A 17,785-nucleotide genomic window follows, 5' to 3' on the forward strand; every position below is an offset into this window, starting at 1 on the left:
GAGGTATCTGTTACTCAACTGTAATGTACTTGTCCTCTTGTCCAGTTGTGCACCGGGGCCTCCCACTCCTCTTTCTATTCTGGTTAGAGACAGTTTGTGCTGCTCTGTGAAGGGAGTAGTACACAGCTTTGTACAATATCTTCAATTTCTCGCATGGAATTAGCCTCCATTTCTCAAAACAAGAATAGACTGACGAGTTTCAGAAGAAAGGCCTTTGTTTCTGGACACTTTAAGCCTGTAATTGAACCCACAAATGCTGACGCTACAGATACTCAACTAGTCTAAAGGCCAGTTCTATTGCTTCATTAATCAGCACTACACAGTTTTCACCTGTGCTAACAATTGCAAAAGGGTTTTCTAACACAACGTGCCATTGGAACACAGGAGTGATGGTTGCTGATAATGGGACTCTGTACGCCTATGTAGATATTGCATAAAATAAAAAGCCGTTTCCAGCTACAATAGTCATTTACAACGTCTACACTGTATTTGATGTTATTTTAAAGGACAAAAATGTGATTTTCTTTCAAAAACAAGGGCATTTCTAAGTGACCCCAAACTTTAGAACGGTAGGGTAAGTCATAAAATATATTCACCCCACCCAGTGTTGTATTCAAAACTTACCAGAAAGCATGTAGTCCTTGGCTCAGACAGTGTAATAGTGTGTATAATAATTAATATTCCATTGTATTGGGGATAGTTTAACCAAAATATGCCACAAGACCTAGAATTGCCTTATGTATATCCCACAAAAAAAGGTTCACTGTTATAAGGCAACTTTTTTCATGAATTTAAGCTCAATTTCAAGGCTTAACTTCCCATGGAAAATGTCTGGAAATTTACCGACCCTTTGAAACCCTAGATGTAGTTACAGTATGGAATTCACAACTAAATGTTTGCCAGCAAGATATCTTAACTATTAAGTTAACTGTCTAAAATGTTGTAAATGCTCTGCAGTTGTGCATTTGGTTTGATAATTTAGTAGCTAGTCGGCTATCTAGCTAAGCGGTTAGCTTCTACCAAAATCAGGCGTCGCATAGGGGCGGCAGGGTAGTGTTAGAGCGTTGGACTAGCAGCCGGAAGGTTGCAAGTTCAAACCCCCGAGCTGACAAGGTACAAATCTGTCGTTCTGCCCTTTAACAGGCAGTTAACCCACTGTTCCTAGGCCGTCATTGAAAATAATAATTTGTTCTTAACTGACTTGCCTGGTTAAATAAAGGTAAAATAAAGAAAGAAATAGAACCCCCTCCTGGATCAAGTCTAATATGTTTTGGGCATGCAGCAAACTGAGTAGCATTTTAGAGTTACTTGTATGAACTGGGATGTCTGTCGTTAAATAGTTTAGATCAGAGATCGTATAAAATATTTGCAATGCGCTCGTTACCATTTAGTTAGAATTCTCTATGGGATTTTACATGTACTTGTTAGCATTGCTAACCTTCGGATTACAGAGGCTGTGGGGTTCGAAAATAGCTCCCCTTGTGCTTAGTGCAGGTATTACCGAATATCCCAGTATGGCACAAGGCCGGTATGAAGGCATGACACCGGCCAAGCCTACTTTTGTACCTCAATGGGAGACCATGTATAAAAAAATGTTTTTTAAAGACTTACTAGCAGCAGTAAAGCCAGTGGCTGATGTAGCCTGCTGCATGGCCTCCCGTCTGTAGTCCCTGTCTTTGGGGAAACTGTTGACCGGCGTCAACTTAGTGGAGGACTCCTTCTGCCTCTGCTCTCTGGGAAACAAACAAACAGTCAAGTTAGAGCTCAAGATTGCATCTCAAATGGCACCATTGATCCATCACTACTTTTGACCAGGGCCCGAAGGTAAGTAAAACACATTGTCACTCAAAGATGAGGAAGATCTGCGCAAAGGTAGAGCCCTATATAATATGTTTGAATTTTTTGCCCGATTCAGTTTAATCTGTATGGAAAAGCCAACTAAAATGTACTCCTGAGGTGCTGACCTGTTGCACCCTCTACAACCACTATTATTATAATTATTTGACCCTGCAGATCATCTATGAACGTTTGAACATTTTGGCCATGTACTGTTATAATCTCAACCCAGCACAGCCAGAAGAGGACCAGCTACCCCTCAGAGCATGGCTTCTTCCTAGGTTCATGCCTTTCTAGGGAGTTTTTCCCTAGCCACTGTGCTTCTCCATCTGCATTGCTTACTGTTTGGGGTTTTAGGCTGGGTTTCTGTATAGCACTTTGTGACATCGGCTGATGTAAAAAGGGCTTTATAAATACATTTGATTGAGTTTAGTTTCTCCCCAAATTCCATTTTCTCATTTTAGTTCAGGTTTTTGTTTTTCCCAGTTTCTGTTCAAAAATCCTACCTTTTTAATAGAAAAACAAAACGTTCTAAACCAGGGATTGGCAATTAATGTATTAATTTGTGTTTTAACTAAAGTGGTCTAACTAATAAAGCATGTGATCGCGTCTCAATCAAATAATGAAATTGTTATTTTCAAATACAATCTATTGTTGGGCTTAGGTGTGGTCAATTTGCAGTGTTCAAATTATAATGATGGGAAAACAAATCTAAAGAAATGTCTGGGTTTTGGGTGTAGTTACCCTTCAATTCAAGTGTGTACCAGTCAGAGACTGTTGTTCGGTTAGCAATGTTTCTGTAGCGCTCCTGTGATTGCAAAATTTGAAAACAAAATGGCCACAGGATTGATGCAAATAATGATATTCTGTCCGGAAGGCTACTTTGTAGTTAGTCTCACGTTGCCATACATCAAATCACATCGTTGTCACGCCTCACTTTGAGGTCTAGAGAATTTTGTATTGCAAAACCGTTTGAATGGTCGACTGGGATTTTGATTGGATGTTACATTTCAAGAACGCTCCACCCACACGCCCATAGAACGGGTGCTGTGTGTTATATGAGTCACTGTTTTCCGTCCGGGTAGTTGTTGCCTATGCTAGTTTAAGTGTGGCCGATAGTCTGCTATTTATAGAAATTGAAAGTGGATTATGCTGATGACACACACTTTTTTCCCCTAGTCTCGATTCGTCCACGTGGCCACCGGCTGTGCTACCACCAAAAACATTGTTAAGATTGGGTCCTTGGTCAAACAGCAGAGGCAAGTAAATAAATGGTTTTCTTTATTAAACAATGTATTATTAGCTAGCTGGCTGGCTACAAGTAGGCCACTTTGTAGGCTAACACAACTGAGCTGCTAGCTAGCCAACTTTCCACACTATTTAGCTAAGGGAATTAAATGTAATCACCCAACATCCTATTAGCTAGCTATTCTGATGCAATCATTGTAAATTAAAAATAGTCACCAAAAGCGTAAATAACAGCCATGAAAGAGAGTGAAATTGCTGCTGTCATTGAAGGGAGAGTGTAGGCTAATAACCTAGGCAGCAGATTGTGCAGATCTAGTGCCCATGCACTATTGGCTGCCTAGGCTAGCTATTGGATAGGGCAGGTCATTTTGTGGGAGGACATTGGAGAATCTTTTCATAGTTCCAGTCCCTAGATAGGAAAACTGAGGACAGAGCGATAAATGGCAACATAATATTCAGTTCTGTCTAATTTGAGTATTATGAACACGATTTCTGTGATGTTTTCTGTCTTCAGACATGGAAAGCTGTCAAAGCCTGTTTGCAGATGGAGAGGTCCCAATGAATGCCCCAACAGACTAAGGGCATATCCTATATGCCATGGGTTACATGTGCAGGCCTACCTATGTTAGCAAATGTTGTATACAAAAATAGTTATAATCGACAACAATTGGAGCAGACCAATCATGCTGGAGGTCTGATGGATGTGCAGGCTTCTGTTTCAGACAAGCAATAACACACCCGATTCAACCTTATGAGTTGAGTCAAGTGCGCTATTGCTGGGCTGGAATTGAAGTCTGCTCACCCTGTAGATCAGGGATCAGTGGAGCAAGGTTGGCCACCACTGGTCTGAAGTTTTTGTTCACCTGACCGAGCACGCCCCCATTCTCACCGACAGGGCTGTAGTGGAGCAGGTTGAGAGCTTCAAGTTCATTGGTGTCCACATCAACAAACTAGAATGGTCCAAACACACCAAAACTGTCGTGCAGAGGGCACGACAAAGCCTATTCCCCCGCAGGAAACTAAAAAGATTCGGCATGGGTCCTGAGATCCTCAAAAGGTTCTACAGCTGCAACAGACACTGGTTGCATCACTGCCTGGTACGGCAATTGCTCAGCCTCCAACTGCAAGGCACTAGAGGATAGTGCGTATGAACTAGTGTCAATGTTGATGAATCACATCACAATCAAGAGGGGGTGGTGTTCTGTCTAATGTGTCTGTTGTATTCCCAAATGAACATGTCCTTTTTGTGTAGTTGTAGAACTCCAATCTGTTTAATTTGATTGTCACCCTCAGTATATTAGCTATGTGAATCCATTTGCAGCTTATCATAAGGCATGCATCGCCAATGCAGCCATAAGCCTACAGTATGATGGCATTACTGGCCTTATGGGCATCTCATCTGAAGCAGAGAATAGCTAAACTCATACACTGTTTACATGTCGAGTTATATGTGCAGTTTAAAATTATACCAGTAGACAATGTTCAGTATGAGGCAAACCATATACCAGGTTTTGTACATGCCTTGTAAGTGCGGACCTAAAATTGTTTAGTGGAAATCCAACCCTTGTCATGCAAGTACAGTATGGAAATAAGGAGACAATTAGGCTTCCTGGAGATTAGCATTAGAGGTTAAATTTTATTAATTTTTGCACGGTTGCTCCTAAGGCACTAATCTGGTGAGTGCCTTTGGAGCTCCGCCAAAGCAAGGCATTTAATTGGTTTGACGTGTTGCGAGGAGTCACTGATCAAATAAAATAAAATGTTATTGGTCACATACATGTGTTTAGCAGCTGTTATTGCGGGTGTAGCGAAATGATTGTTCCTAGCTCCAACAGTGGAGTAATATCTAACAATTTCACAACATATACCCAATACACACAAATCTAAGTAAAGGAGAAAATATAAATATATGGACAAGCAATGTCAGGGCGGCATATACTAACAGTAGAATAGAATACAGTATATACGAGATGAGAAATAGAAAATATGTAAACATTATTAGTGGCCAGTAAGTAATTTCAAGTCTATGTATATAGGCAGCAGCCTCTAATGTGCTAGTGATGGCTATTTAACAGTCTGATGGCCTTGAGATTGAAAAACAGCTTCTGTTTCTCGGTCCCAGCTTTGATGCACCTGTACTGACCTCGCCTTCTGGATGATAGCGGGGTGAACAGGCAGTGGCTCGGGTGGTTGTTGTCCTTGATCTTTTCGGCCTTCCTGTGACATCAGGTGATGAAGGTGTCCTGGAGGGCAGGTAGTTTGCCCCCGGTGATGCGTTGGGCAGACCACACCACCCTCTGGAGAGCCCTGCGGTTGCGGGCGGTGCAGTTGCCATACCAGGCGATGATACAGCCCAACAGGATGCTCTCAATTGTGCCTCTGTAAAAGTTTGTTAGGGTTTTAGGTACCAAGCCAAATTTCTTCAACCTCCTGAGGTTAAAGAGGCACTGTTGCACCTTCTTCACCACACTGAGTGGGTGGACCATTTCAGTTTGTCAGTGATATGTACGCCAAAGAACTTGAAGCATTCCACCTTCTCCACTGCGGTCCCGTAAATGTGGATAGGTGGGGTGCTCCCTCTGCTGTTTCCCGAAGTCCACAATTATCTTGTTTTGTTGACGTTTAGTGAGGATATTTTCCTGGCACCACACTCCCAGAGCCCTCACCTCCTCCCTGTAGGCAGTCTCGTCATTGTTGGTAATACGCCTACTACTGTTGTGTCGTCTGCAAACTTGATTGCGTGGCCACGCATTCATGGGTGAACAGGGAGTACAGGAGGGGGCTGCGCATGCACCAGGTTTCCAAACTCTTTAGAGGATTACTGCCATGGAACTTCCCCATGCTTCCCGTTTTAGGGAAGCCTGGTTCACGAGAAGGCTACTTTATAGTTAAAATTTAACTGGAAAAGGTTTTCTGGAAAGCCTTTTCATTTCTACCAGAACTTTTGTAATTATTAGCATAATCGCTAACGGCTACACAAAATGAAGAAAGGGAAAGGTGGATACCTAGTCAGTGGTACAACAATGCATTCAAATGAAACTTGTCTTCCGCATTTAACCCAACCCCCACGAATCAGAGAGGTGCGGGGGGCATTTTTGAATATGGTTGAATAGCAGTTAAGTGTCTGTATTCCAAGATTAGCAGTTAAGTGTCTGTATTCCAAGATTCTGTCCACGTTCTCCGAAATGTGGATTTTTTTAAGGCCCTACAAATGGAATGGTAACTTACAAACAATATGGCTTATGTTACATTTAATGCAATAACATTTAATGCAATAACAAATCAGGACCAGGGTAGAGCAAAGCAAAGCCATCCCAGTGTCAGTTTTTTGGTAAGCGGTGTTTATGAATTCAGACATCAGTTTCACAGCTCATCAAGGACTTAAGAGACAAGCATTTTAAAAATGAATAGAAAACCAGGCCAGCCAGCACAGTTCAGCTCAACTAGGCTCAGTAGTGTTTGAAATCGGTATTATGTTAATGAAAATGGCGTAATGCGTACCTCTCCAGCCACTCTTTGGGTTTCTCCCACTGTGAGACCTCGGTCCTGCAGTTGTAGTAGTACTTCTTCCCAGAGGAACTGATGTGCTCTGACCAGTCATCTTTATCTTCATATGGCTGAGGAGTAGGGAAGAGGACATTTATGTAAGGGAGAAAGGAAAAAGGTGAGTGAGGGAGAGGGGAGCATTTTACGTTGAGGACAGGAATACCACGGGAGGCCAACATCTGCCGAGAGACTGGTCTCACAACGGCGGACCTACCAGGTGTCATGAACCACAGAGAGTTATGGCAAGCCATCATTCTGTGCATTGTGCCACCACAAGCAAGCAAGCAGACTGAGGGCATCTACAATGTCTTCAGAAAGTATTCATACCCCTTCACTTATTCAACTTTGTTGTGTTACAGCGGGAATTCAAAATGGATAACATTTATTTCTCACCCATCTACACACAATACACCATGACAAAGACAAAACATGTTTTTAGAACTTAAAGTAAATTTATTGAAATACAGTGATATCTGATTTACATAGGTATTCACACCAGTCAAGAAATGTCAAGAAATGTTAATCACATATGGCAGCAATTACAACTGAGTCTTTCTGGGTAAGTCTAAGAGCTTGGCACACCTGGATTGTACCATATTTACACAATTAAAACAATTCTTCAAGCTCTATCAAGTTGGTTGTCGCTAGACAGCCATTTAACTCTTGCCATAGATGCCACCCGGGAACATTCAGCATAGTCTTAGTAAGCAGTGAATATTTGGCCTTGTGTTTTAGGTTATTGTCCTGCTGAAAGGTGAATTTGTCTCCCAGTGTCTGTTGGAAAGCAGACAACCAGATTTTCCTCTAGTATTTTGTCTGTGCTTGGCTCTATTCTGTTTCTTGATATCCCCAAAATATGGAGTGTGGTACTCAGGCATGTTTTGGATTATTTATATTATGTACAGGCTTCCTTCTTTTCACTCTCATTTAGGTTAGTATTGTGGAGTAACTTTTATTGTCCTCAGCACAAGGTGCAACTGTGCAATGATCATGCTGTTTAATAAGCTTCTTGATATGGCACGCCCATCAGGTGGACAGATTATTTTGGCAAGGGCATTGAACCTGAAACGTGGCTGGGTCTTTCAACATGACAATGATCCCAAACACACCGCCCGGGCAACGAAGGAGTGGCTTCGTAAGAAGCATTTCAAGGTCCTGGAGTGGCCTAGCCAGTCTCCAGATCTCAACCCCATAGAAAATCTTTGGAGGGAGTTGAAAGTCCGTGTTGCCCAGCAACAGCCCCAAAACATCACTGCTCTAGAGGATATCTGCATGGAGGAATGGGCCAAAATACCAGCAACAGTGTGTGAAAACCTTGTGAAGACTTACAGAAAACGTTTGACCTCTGTCATTGCCAACAAAGGGTATATAATAAAGTATTGAGATAAACTTTTGTTATTGACCAAATACTTTTTCCCCACCATAATTTGCAACAAAATAAATCATTAAAAATCCTACGTGATTTTCTGGATTTTTTTCCCTCATTTTGTCTGTCATAGTTGAAGTGTACCTATGATGAAAATTACAGGCCTCTCATCTTTTTAAGTGGGAGAACTTGCACAATTGGTGGCTGACAAAATACTTTTTTGCCCCACTGTGTGTTTTATTTTACCTTTATTTAACTAGGCAAGACAGTTCTTAAGACAAATTCTTATTTTCAATGACGGCCTAGGAACAGTGGGTTAACTGCCTGTTCAGGGTTAGAGTGACCTTGTCAGCTTGGGGATTTGAACTTGCAACCTTCTGGTTACTAGTCCAACGCTCTAACCACTAGGCTACCCTGCGTGTGTGTGTGTGGGTGTGTGCGCATATATATACACACACACTTCTCTTTTTTTGTGTGCATATGGTGTTGTGTTTAGGCCGTGACAAAGTCTCAATGGAATCCATTTTAAATTCAGAGTAACAAAATGTGGGAAAAGTCTGAATACTTTATGAAAGCCCTAGAGAGCGCGAGAGAGAGCGAGGGACATTTGGCAAGAAGATGACGACATTCGGGAAAGGAAAGAGCATGAGAAGGGACAATTAAGTAAGGATAGGAGAAAATACAACGCTGCATTTTATCCCATCAAGAGTTGAGGCAAAAAATATATAGAGGGATTAGATCTGATGCAAGAGCTTGCAATGTGAGATGTAAAAGATGTGTGGGTCTATCTGGGCATGAAGGTTTGGCTCCGATACCAGGGCTGGTTGGGAGAAGAGATGGAGGGACGGATGCTGGCTAACCCAACTGACAACTAGGAACGCTTCTCAAGATTTCAAAATATTGCTGTTTTTGTGATTGTTGAGGTGGATGCTTCCATGTACAAAACCCAAGACAAATTCCTAGCAACATTGGTAGCATGGCAATAATGTTTCTGATTCGGAAAACCACCTGCCCAGGGACTACAGATACAAATGTGTTGTATTCACAGGCCTGTTGAGTAATGGTGTGCATGGTACCAGTCAGCTAAATATAATAAAGTTAAATAAAATACATTTTGCTGATCTTTATTTTTGACAAGTGACAAACACTTGAATTACGTTCAATGTCATCCAATAATTAGGGACTAGGGTCTATCGACAACAATAAAGAAAGGCAAGGCCGTGTTCAGGCTCCGTTCTTTGGGAAACCAATGATCATGATCTCAACCAAGACAGCAGCTTCACAGCTCATTACTGACTGAAGAGGCCAGCCACTTGATACACACACTTAACATCTTTTAAATGAAAACAAAAGTAGGAGAGGAATTAGCCTAGCAGCTGATAGAAGCATAAGACTGTTTCCCCCTGTAGGTTTTCACTTGATATCGGTGTTACCTTGGTCCTGCTTGCTATCAAATACCTACTTGAGAAGACGAAAGGACAATTTATCTATCCGTTCGACAATCATTCTGGACCACTGAAAGAGTATTTTCTCGTTTACCAAGGCAAATGTACTGTGACAATTTACCCGACACGTATGAATGGAAAACTAATGTTGGTGAAGCCTACCCTTATTTCATTTGTTTCCAATTTAATCAATCAAATACAAGACTTTAAAATAATTGTCTGACGAAGTAATTTTTATCCAGATCGGGGGTAAAATATCCCTGGACTGTCCATATTTGAAATGTGTTACGAAATCAAGTCAATTGTTAGATTTAAATAATCTATATTTATTTATCAAATGAAAATGTAGGCTAACAAAGATATCAAATGGCATATGAACTCAGCAAAAAAAGAAGGTGTTCCTTTTTCAGGACCCCGTCTTTCAAAGATAATTCGTAAAAATCCAGATAACTTCACAGATCACCATTGTAAAGGCTTTAAACATCATACTAGGACTTCTAGTAGGCCTGTTGTAAGGCAACTCCTCACCAGTCATCACGGGCAACCGCACCGCCTATGGGCACAAACCAATTGTCGCTGGACCAGGCATGACTGGCAAAAAGTGCTCTTCACTGACGAGTCACGGTTTTGCCTCACCAGGGGTGATGGTCAGATTCACGTTTATCGTCAAAGGAATTAGTGTTACACCGAGGCCTGCACTCTGGAGCGGATCGATTTGGAGGGTCCATCATGGTCTGGGGCGGTGTGTCACAACATCATCGGACTGAGATTGCAGGCAATCTTAACGCTTTGCACTACATGGAAGGAGGAGGATGTCTTCATGTGGTACCCTTCGTGCAGGCTCATGACCCTCCAGCATGACAATGCCACCAGCCATATTGCTCGTTCTGTGAGTGATTTCCTGCAAGGCAGGTATGTCAGTGTTCTGCCATGGCCAGCGAAGAGCCCGGATCTCAATCCCATTGAGCACGTCTAGGACCTGTTGGATTGGAGGGAGAGGGCTAGGGCCATTCCCCCCAGAAATGTCCAGGAACTTGAAGAGGCCTTGGTGGAAGAGTGGGGTAACATCTCACAGCAAGAACTGGAAAATCTGGTGCAGTCCATGAGGAGGAGATGCACTGCAGTACTTAACGCAGCTGGTGGCCACACCAGACACAGACTTACTTTTGATTTTGACCTCTTTGTTCAGGGACACATTATTCCATTTGTTAGTCACATGTCGGTGGAACTTGTTCAGTTTATGTCTCAGTCGTTGAATCTTATGTTTATACAAATATTTACTCATGTTAAGATTGCTGAAAATAAAACGCAGTTGACAGAGAGGAAGTTTCTTTTTATAATATTTTGCCATTTAAAGATGGAATCTGCATTAAGGGAAATGGTGCAACCATCCGCCCCAATACTTTTATTTATTATCCTTGTTTTGTGGACGAAACGGAGGCGAGGTGCTTAGATCAAGTTGTTGAAATATCCCAAAAGACGTGGCAGTTACAACATTAAGGTGAAATGTTTTAACGAAATATATAGGCCAACTATATTGTTGTACCCTAATAAGTATGTTTACATTGAAGCAGCTTTATGGTTTCTGATGCCCCTGATAGGTCAATATTTCAATGGGGGTGGTAGTGGAGAACCTAGACGCGCAGCTGTCTGTATCAAACTCGCTTGACACAGTAACAAGAGATCAACTGATCAGGGCCTGGTTTCCTAAAAGCATTTTATGGCCATGTTCATCGTTAGAACCTTGTTAGGGGCATCGTTATCGCTGAGCTGTTTCCCAAAACCACCGGTATTAAAGTTGCACTAAAAAACACTCGTTATTTACCGACTGCCTCAGACCACTCGTAGCAGGTAAGTGCTTCGTTAGATGCTTTTTTTGCCATCTTGTGCCACTATTGAAAGATCTCCGCTAAAACCATTATGTTTATCTGTCTGACTACCAATAACTTCAGAACGAAGTCGACTACAAATACAGAGTCGTTGCAATTGTTACGAATAAGTGAAGAATAAAAAGATGCTTCAAATTAAAAACAGATGACTGCATTAAAAGATTGGAAAATGTAGGCCCATGTAGCCTATCATATTTAAATCAATTGAGTTCCATTTTGTCAATTGAGTTCCTCAATATATTTGATTTGTAACAACGTGCGCAATAACGTGCCCAATCTGTGTTTCAGTGCATTATTATTGGGTAAACCTAATAAGCCTAATGAAAGGTGCCCAGAGTAAACGGCCTGCCCCTCGGTCCCAGTTGCTAATATATGCATATTATTATTGGATAGAAAACCTCTGAAGTTTCTAAAACTGTTTGAATGATGTCTGAGAGTATAACAGAACTCATATGGCAGGCAAACCGGAGAAAAAATCTAAACAGGAAGTGGGAAATTTGAGGTTTGCAGTTTTTCAAGTCATTGCCTATCGAATATACAGTGTCTATGGGGTTATATTGGACATCCTAAGACTTCCACTAGATGTCAACAGTCGTTAGAACCTTGTTTCAGGCTTCTACTGTGAAGGGGGAGAGAATGAGAGCTGTTTGAGTCATGTGTCTGGCAGAATGCCATGAGCTAAATCATGCGCGTGGCCGTGAGAGGTAACTGCGTTCCTTCGTTTTCGTCTGAACTTTCGCCTGGACTTGCCCTCGCCTCGTGAGTTTGGATTTGTGAACTAAACGCGCTAACAAAAAGGAGGTATTTGGACATGAATTATGGACTTTATTGAACAAAACAAACATTTGTGGAACTGGGAATCCTGGGAGTGATTATTTATAACGCTATTTCTGACACCTCTTTGGAAAATCGCTGTACGTTTTTCTGTGGCTAGGTGCTGACCTAACATAATCGCAAGGTGTGCTTTCGCCGTAAAGCCTTTTTGAAATCTGACACAGCGGTTGCATTAAGGAGAGGTTTACCTATAATTCCATGCATAACACTTGTATCTTTTATCGATGTCTATTATGAGTATTTCTGTAATTTGATGTGGTTCTCTGCACTTTCACCGGATGTTTGTTCGAGACAATGCATTTCTGACATCAAGATTAACTTTATCGAACAAAACACACATTTATGATGTAAGTCCTGTGAGTGCCATCTGATGAAGACCAAAGGTTAGTGATTAATTTAGTCGCTATATCTGACTTTTGTGAGCCCTCTCCTTGGCTGGAAAATGGCTGTATGGTTTTCTGTGACTAGGTGCTGACCTAACATAATTGTTGTGTGCTTTCGCCGTAAAGCCTATTAGAAATCGGACATTGTGGCTGGATTTACAAGAAGTTTCTCTTTAAAATTGTGTAAAATACTTGTATGTTTGAGGAATTTTAATTATGGGATTTCTGTTTTGAATTTGGCGCCCTGCAATTTCACTGGCTGTTGGCGAGGTGGGACACTAGCGTCCCACATATCCCAGAGGTTTAACTTATCTAGGGTAGGGGGCAGCATTCGGAATTTTGGATGAAAAACGTGCCCAAATTAAACTGCCTGCTACTCGGGTCCAGAAGATATGATATGCATATTTGGATAGAAAACACTTGACAGTTTCCAAAACTGTTAAAATAGTGTCTGTGTATAACAGAACTGATTTGGCCGGTTGAAAACCTGAGAAAAATCCATTCAGGAAGTAGGATGTGTGTGTGTGTAGTTTTTCTATTCAATGCCATTACAGTATGAGGGAGTAAGATCAGTTTTAATGAGTGGACCCTGCTGTGTCACAGAGCTTTTCATGCACAATCCCGAGAGCGCGCCTTTCTTGTTTACATTTTATATTGACGACGTTATTGTCCGGTTGAAATATTATCGATTATTTAAGCTAAAAACAACCTGAGGGTTGAATATAAACATTGTTTCTATGAACTTTACGGATACAAATTGGATTTTTTTGTCTGCCTGTTTTGACTGCGTTTGAGCCTGTGGATTACTGAAGAAAAAGCGTGAACAAAATGAAGGTTTTTGGATATAAAGAGACTTTTTTGAACAAAATAAACATTTATTGAGTAAATGTATGTCTTCTGAGTGCAACCATATGAAGATCATCAAACGTAAGGGATTAATTCTCTCTATTTCTGACTTGTGTAACTCTTTTACTTGGCTGGTTACTGTTTGTAATGATTTTTCTGCTGGGCTATGTTCTCAAATAATCGTAAGGTATGCTTTCGCCGTAAAGCATTTTTTAAAATCTGACAGTGGTTGGATTCACAAGTTCATCTTTAAAACTATGTTAAAATATATTTTGTTTTCTGAATTTTTAATGAGTATTTCTGTATTTAAATTTGGCGCTCTGCAATCTCACTGGATGTTAGCCAGGTGGGACGCTAGCGTCCCACATAACCTCTCTAGGGTAAGGTACTAAAAAGCTTTTTAATATAATTTAGCAATTTGAGACATTAATCCATTTTTTAACATTGCACTGTATTCATAGCATTCATTTTTGTTTGTATAATATGTCATTTGTGACCAACCGCCTTGATTTGGTCTTGTAGCAACAAAAAAAATCATTGGATAAAAGCAGAGAGAGCTACAAAATGGTATATCATACACTGCATTTGAGGAACAATTGAAAAGTAATTCTGCTTTTAAAGTTGATAAACTTGTAACTTTTTGAGAAAAGGTCCTTTGAATGTTTTGGTACTACTACTACTACTACTACTACTACTGGATAACCCTTTGTCTATACCCATTCAGCATCGTTCACATCCTCTTAAGCTTTACACCCAACCATCTCTCTTCAAGGATTGAGCCGAGCGTTCTGTCCTAACAGTCAAGCAAACTGGCTAACATGAGAGAACCGTTCACTGACCATTTTACTTGCCCTCGCAGTGCTGGTTAGGCTGTTATGTTATCCAGAGCATTGGTGATTGCAACTATGCTGCTGGCAACAATTTGCGCTTTCTTGCCAACGTTTACAGACACTAGCCATATTCAACGGGTGTTGACCGTCCATAAATTTGTCTGTTATTCTGTGCTCTGGCACACAGACGAGAGTGCTCTGAAATCAGAGTAGATAGTCAGAGCGAATTTACCAGCTATGTCTAGCAACAGTTGACGTATTGACATTCTATTGAAATGGTTACTTGCAAATTGGAGTCTTTTGTTGAAACATGTAGCTAGCTAGGTAAAGAATGAACAATAATGCCAACTCATAACGTTACTACCCTGCATGAATCTGCAGGCAGCTAACCAACCAGGTTCAATGTTAGCTTGCATCAGGCTATATCTAGCAAAGCAAATGGCTCTGAGATACGAATAATATCATACACGTAACGTTAGCTGGCTCGCAAGCTAACAGTATACCAACTTGAAATGAAAACGACTGTCAAAATTAGAAACGTATAATATCGGAAAAAATGCCCATAGCTAGACTATCATGGATGGATGCCTCTGCCTGTCACAGATGCCATGGTTGCCCTTAGTTTGCAGATGTTATTCGGAGACAGGTGCTTTCTCCAGCTCCTTAGCCATCATACTCGAATTCCACTGATTTCAAAACTCGGTCCTCCAGAAAGTGGAGAGCAACACTGACGTGATACATATATATATTTTTTTAATCCGCGTTAAGACAGGATTACCTACATACACTGACCAGCTCAAATAGACAGAAGCGTGCTATATGGCAGACCAATCTGAACTCCTCTCTCAGCATGTCCAGCCAACTCATCTCAGACAATCATGGCTAGCAGGAAGGTTGCTGACTTTTTATGTGGCTAAACCAACTAGGCTCGTAATTTAATTGTATTAGTATTTACAGATGGTATACAAGTCTGTTAAGGTACATTAAAGTTCACGTTCCAGAAGGCATTTCTGACAAAACAAAACACATTTTGATCAAAAGCATAAGCTCTCCTGTGAAGTAGTGACACGCAACATATGCCTAGTTTCCTGAAATGAGTCACATTTTAAGAATAAGATGTTGCCCCTTTAAAGAGACATCTGCATTTCAAAAGAGATATCAATACACTTTTTGCATAAAATGAACATTAGACAGACTATTGCAAGTATGTTCACCTAAAATAAATAAAATAAGATCAGCGGGTGGATTGATGAATGCTTATTTTTGCTCTGCACGGCTCATGGGCGTGTCACCTAGTAATGTACTGCTTGAGAACAAGAAGTTGTGAGTGTGGTGCTTTACCACCCTATCATATTGCTCAAATACAAATAGTATGACTTTTCAGCATGTGGTCTTCAATGGTTTTCAGATGGCAGACTGACAGAGCAGGTAAATGTCAAATTGGAATGCAAAATGTGCTGAGAAGTTACTGGCCTGGACAAGTCAGTGACTGACAAGATCCACTGGGCCAACATGTTATTCCCAGGCCACAGGACAATAGTTTATGTTGGACCCTGTCTGGAATGCTTGATACATACGAACCCTGGTCTGGTCCAGTGTCTGGCTATAGAGTCCCACTCAAGAGACCGACTGACGCATTTAGCACATTGAAGATGTTCAGCAAATGATTAGGGAAACGTGTACACTTGTACACTCCTTCCCACAAATGTCAAGTCATTGGACTATTTTAGGCATCAACAGCTTATTTCTTAAAACCAATCATTTCCTTTCAAATCCACGCAGGGAAGTGAATAAGTGTACACTTCAGAGAAAATGAGAGATTGGGACATTGTCCAGGCCACCATGCTTTAACATCAACAACGCAGAGGTGGTAAGCGTGTAATGTACTTACTGCGTCTGATGTCTTGCTGGGGTTCGAATGTGAATTGGAGCTGCTATGATGAGTGCTGTGGTTGTGTGAATTTTCCTGTGGAGAATAACTGGTCCCTAGAAAGAACAGAAAAGTTGGTTTTTATTCAACCAACAGGCAAGTATCATATTGCTAGATATGGAACAATAAAGTCATTTCACTTGTCCCATTCAGTCTGTAACAGAAACTCAAGATAATACATTGTCTCAAGGTAGCCTTACTTTTTCGGTAAGCTTAGAATGCGTCAGCCAGACATCAGCCTAATAAGTATCATCGCTGACTGATAAGTGCATCCAACTACCATCAGAAGAAGAAACCAGTGCCTCAATTGGAATCAAAACTACACTGTAGTATTTATTTTGGGGTATAAATATTACGCAGATTCACATTACAAGTAAACCACTTCTCAAAATAACAAGTTAGTAAACAAAGTTACTGATGAAACATTGTTAATGCACAACTGAATCTGGCAATCTATTTCTAGATTAATTTTAACTAGCAGCTAGACCTCAAGAGGCATCCCCAAAATCAGATAAGCATCACGGAAAGGTCACAGTTAAACATTTGACAAGGCAAATAAAAACAGTGGCACAGAACTACCCCAAGTGAGGCAACAAAATTACCTTTTTTAGTTGTGAATTGCAATTGTCTTGGAATTATGTAATTCATTCCATTTTTATAAACTTTTCAGATTATTTTATAAACTTTTGAGAACAAATACTGATTGCCTAGTTGTATTGACATAGGACGTTTGAAACTAAAGAGGCAGAGGTGAAGTAGTTTATAGGCTAACATCCAGAGATTGACAGAGGTACTCAGCTAATGCAAATTAGTGAAGGTAATTACTAAGCTACATATTAACGTAACCTATCAAACACAGCACTGGCTTGCAAATCCAAAACGCAGTTAGGAAAACTGACTTGCCAGAAATACACATATTTCCAATTCACAAATTCAAAAGTTAAACCTTATGTTTAACTGGAAACCAATGCCAAATAAAAAGACTTGTCTGCATCAATAGCAGATAGTGTTTGCTGTATCTCATTTTTTCCTTTTAATTCCTTGTGATGCAGATACAATGGTGTGTTAACACAGTGGGCCATATTGCCTGTGGCTGCAGGCCCAGAGGGAGGAGGAAGGTTGCTGTGTGTGTGTGTGTGTGTGTGTGTGAGAGAGAGAGAGCTCCCAGTCCCATGCGGCAGGTGTGAGTCAGAGGCAGAAGCCTAAGGGAACCAGGGTATCCTAATTCCTATATAGCGCACTACTTTTGACCAGAGACCATAGGGATCTGATCAAAGGTAGTGCACTATATAGGGAATAGGTTGCCATTTGGGACGGGGACATAGCATCACCAAACGCAGCAGGTGGAGGAAGTAGCTATGTCACAAATACTCCAATATCGATGGAAATGAAAAGACAAGCTACAGCCCAGAGGACAGATTAGCTGTGGCATCTCTGTACTGACAGCAGTATCAACAATGGAGAGTGAGAATAATAGGGGATGCTGAAAAGCATTTAACTTGAAGGGATAACTCCTAAAGGTCAAGGGTTGTGTCCAAAATTGCACCCTATTACCTATGTGGGGCACTATTTTTGGCTAGAGCCCTATGGCTCTTAGAGGAGGAGTACTGTTTTAGGATCATTTTTGCCTTT

At 41.0% G+C, this 17,785-nt stretch overlaps 1 protein-coding gene across 1 annotated transcript in view; it reads right to left on the reverse strand.

Moving 5' to 3' along the window:
• LOC115130453 (WW domain-containing adapter protein with coiled-coil-like) overlaps nt 1-17,785 on the reverse strand; it is a 70,711-nt gene that overhangs the window by 39,223 nt on the left and 13,703 nt on the right. The window contains exons 4-6 of the mRNA XM_029661618.2: nt 16,115-16,209; nt 6,586-6,701; nt 1,612-1,733 (exon numbers count right to left, since the gene is read on the reverse strand). Coding sequence (XP_029517478.1) covers nt 1,612-1,733; nt 6,586-6,701; nt 16,115-16,209 — 333 coding nt within the window. The remainder of the gene's footprint in view (nt 1-1,611; nt 1,734-6,585; nt 6,702-16,114; nt 16,210-17,785) is intronic.

Source organism: Oncorhynchus nerka, linkage group LG6 (genome assembly GCF_034236695.1).
Source record: "Oncorhynchus nerka isolate Pitt River linkage group LG6, Oner_Uvic_2.0, whole genome shotgun sequence".
NCBI classification, from domain to species: domain Eukaryota; kingdom Metazoa; phylum Chordata; class Actinopteri; order Salmoniformes; family Salmonidae; genus Oncorhynchus; species Oncorhynchus nerka.